At 37.8% G+C, this 2786-nt stretch overlaps 1 protein-coding gene across 1 annotated transcript; it reads left to right on the top strand.

The window, feature by feature from the left end:
• LOC147762840 (uncharacterized) lies at positions 1 to 1288 on the top strand. Its single transcript, XM_087009708.1, has 2 exons — positions 1 to 27; positions 684 to 1288. Exons 1-2 carry the CDS (start codon positions 8 to 10, stop codon positions 1246 to 1248), a joined length of 585 nt encoding a protein of 194 aa, XP_086865834.1. The 5' UTR covers positions 1 to 7; the 3' UTR covers positions 1249 to 1288.
• The last annotated feature ends 1498 nt before the right edge of the window (positions 1289 to 2786 follow it).

The following is a 2786-nucleotide window of genomic DNA, read 5'->3' as shown; positions in this document are numbered from 1 at the left end:
AACACCTATGAGCACTAAGGCGAGAAGGTTTGTATCAATATTTAAGAAAACATTAGTATATATCCCTTTTCGCGATCAGTTGAGTGCTGAGAGCTATTTGCACGATTCCGTTCTATTTCCATCAATAAGTATAAGGTAGAAATGTTCATACGGCTTGTCAATAGGGCCTATGTATTCTACCAAGTACCCAAATATTCTTTAGGAGTTCCAAAAAATGACAGCGTTTGATTGTTGTAAATGTATACAGCTTCTCCTACACCCAATCAACAGACATTCGAATACTATGGATTTTGTCATATAATTCAAAGCTCTTCTTTAACTAGCCTGGTTACTGACGTCATACAGTCACCAACAAGCATTTAGGATTTTTAAGCACCGTCAGCGCTACGCATCCCGCGGTTGTTGCTTTTTCACAGGACAATACAGTGTCCAATCTTGTCTATGGTGTCCGTTTTTGTTGATATCTTTAACATAACATCGTTTTCCATATTTATCGGTGCATTTTGTCTGTTTTAGGGTCTGAGTAAATTTTTGCGAAGGTGTAACAATTTTATCTGTACAACTGTCCTTTATATGAGACTATTTATGAAAAGTGCATAGTAACTGATATATTTCAAAGGTGAATTTTGAGACCGTCCAATCTACTGTTTATTAAACTTTTTATAATGTTTTCTGTTGACAAGATGCCAATGCAAACTTCAAACTGAGGCGAACGGCACTACTAAAGGCTCCCTGCTTTTTGATCTACCAATGCTCATTTACGGGCACAAGACAGTGTGGGTCACTGACTTGTACGGCAACCTAAGCGCCGCTCACGTTATAACCGACAAGTACCCCAGTTTCTACAACACTCGCCGCCGCGCTCTCGTTGACACCGACGACTTGCTGACATGCTTGAAGGTTCTACGAAACTGCCCCGCTGACTGCGAACGCTTGACCAAGATCATCATCGGCGACAGCCTCAAGTTTGACAGTGAACTCTTTGTTGACAACTCTGCCGGCAAGCAAGTTTCCAAGACCCTAGGCCAAATTCTGTGCGAGGCTTACGGCCATAACATTGACCCACCGGGCGTACGTGTAGTGGTCTCCGTTAATCCCGGAAGCGATTGCAGCCAGGAACTGAGAACCTATGCTTCTGAAGCATATCTTTGTTGCAAATCGGAGGAAGTTTCGGGAATTGGCAAATTGACCTTTTGGAACAGGAAGTGCAGCGAAGGAGTTAAAATGTCTGAGTTACTGGTTGGGTAACATGCGCTGCTTTCAACGCCCCATTGAATTGATAGACAGTTCTGACTGTTCTGCGATTTTGAAATCAAATGTTTTGAAAAAACATTGACATTTCAGATTCATCTTTAATTGTCAACATATTGGTTAACGTCACAATTATGCTGTGATTTGTCAATTTCAGTTTTATCTGTAACTGTCAAAATGTAGACCTATTGGTAAACTTCACAGTTATAAAGTGCTATGTCATATCATTTTCAAAAATATTGCCCCACGGATTTAACGTCAGTATAAAAGAAATTATTTTGAATGTCGTTTTATGCGTCCTTAATGTGTTTTTTTCATGCTGTAGCGAAAGTGAAATTTTTAAGAAAATGTTGGCGAAACAAAGATGTGATTTATTCTGACTTCTTACGCATGCATAAACATCATACTAAATTGTAAATAACATTTTAAAAATTCCAATAAGGTGCCATTTGGTCCTTTTATCTAAGGGCCTAGTGTGTAGGAAACAACATACGTTCCAAACAGTGGAACTGCAACTATTTATACCCTATGGCTGTACAGACGAACGAATAAAAAACTGCAGCGAATTCAGAATGTTTCAGCGCGTCTTTTAACCCGCACACCCATTTTAAAGCAGTTACTCTGGCTCCCAGTTAGAGCACGCATTTTATTCAAAATTTTAACTTTTATGCATGCAATTTTTTACCAATCAGCACCCCCGTACCTACAAAAACAAGTTCAACGCTATGTTCCAAAAGGTAACTTAAGATCAATCGACCAGCTTTTATTTATGCCTGTAATTCCAGATTAAGAGCATACGGCGATCGTGCACTTCAAGTCTATGGACCAAGAGTGGAGTGGAAAGATCTCCCTATTTACTTAAAAACGATAGAGTCCGAGGACAATTTAAAAAAGAATTAAAAACCTATATCTTCAAAAAGTTTTATAATTTATTTTACTGGCTGTTATCTTTTACATTGTACGATTTATTTTCAATATCTTAAAATCCTAACTGTCCATCAATTTAATTACATTTTAGTTCAAATCTTTAGTTCATATCTTATTATTTTAACAACCTTTACATTTACCTATTCATTATAATTATACTGTTCATTTCACCCATGTAAAGTCTACTGAACATTTTATATGGATTTTAGATTATTATTTGTTACCCTTGAAACCCACTTTTTATCTCCCGTTATGCGTGAAGCCTTTAGTTAGTGGATTCGTTAAGCACCACATTCCTGTGACTCGTAAATGTGGATTTTTATTCTCTGTCCTTTGTAAAACGAAGTCATTATATGGATAAGGCATTATCAGTTCGATATGAATAAAGTTTTATTTACTGTGATTTGTCAATTGATGATATTATTTCCCATGCACTGTGATCACCCCACCCCCTACCACCACCACCAAATGGAACCCTCTGCGATCCATCTGATACCAAACTACCAAATTCGACATTAAACACAAGTGCGTCATAAACAGGTTTGAAATTGTCAGAGCCTCATCATCAGATGATATCCGTTATGTGAGATTTCCGCATCATGCGACTC

Source organism: Lingula anatina, chromosome 3, assembly GCF_051362555.1.
Source record: "Lingula anatina isolate TDL-2025a chromosome 3, LinAna3.0, whole genome shotgun sequence".
Classification (NCBI taxonomy): Eukaryota; Metazoa; Brachiopoda; class Lingulata; order Lingulida; family Lingulidae; genus Lingula; species Lingula anatina.
The sequence above is the reverse complement of the archived record's forward strand: the minus strand, read 5'-3'. Positions and strand labels throughout refer to the sequence as shown.

Excerpts from the sequence above, each read along its gene's own strand:
- LOC147762840 (XM_087009708.1), top strand. The coding sequence starts at position 8 with ATGAGCACTAAGGCGAGAAG. Across the intron at positions 28-683 it reads ATGAGCACTAAGGCGAGAAG|ATGCCAATGCAAACTTCAAA; the intron begins GTTTGTATCAAT and ends TCTGTTGACAAG.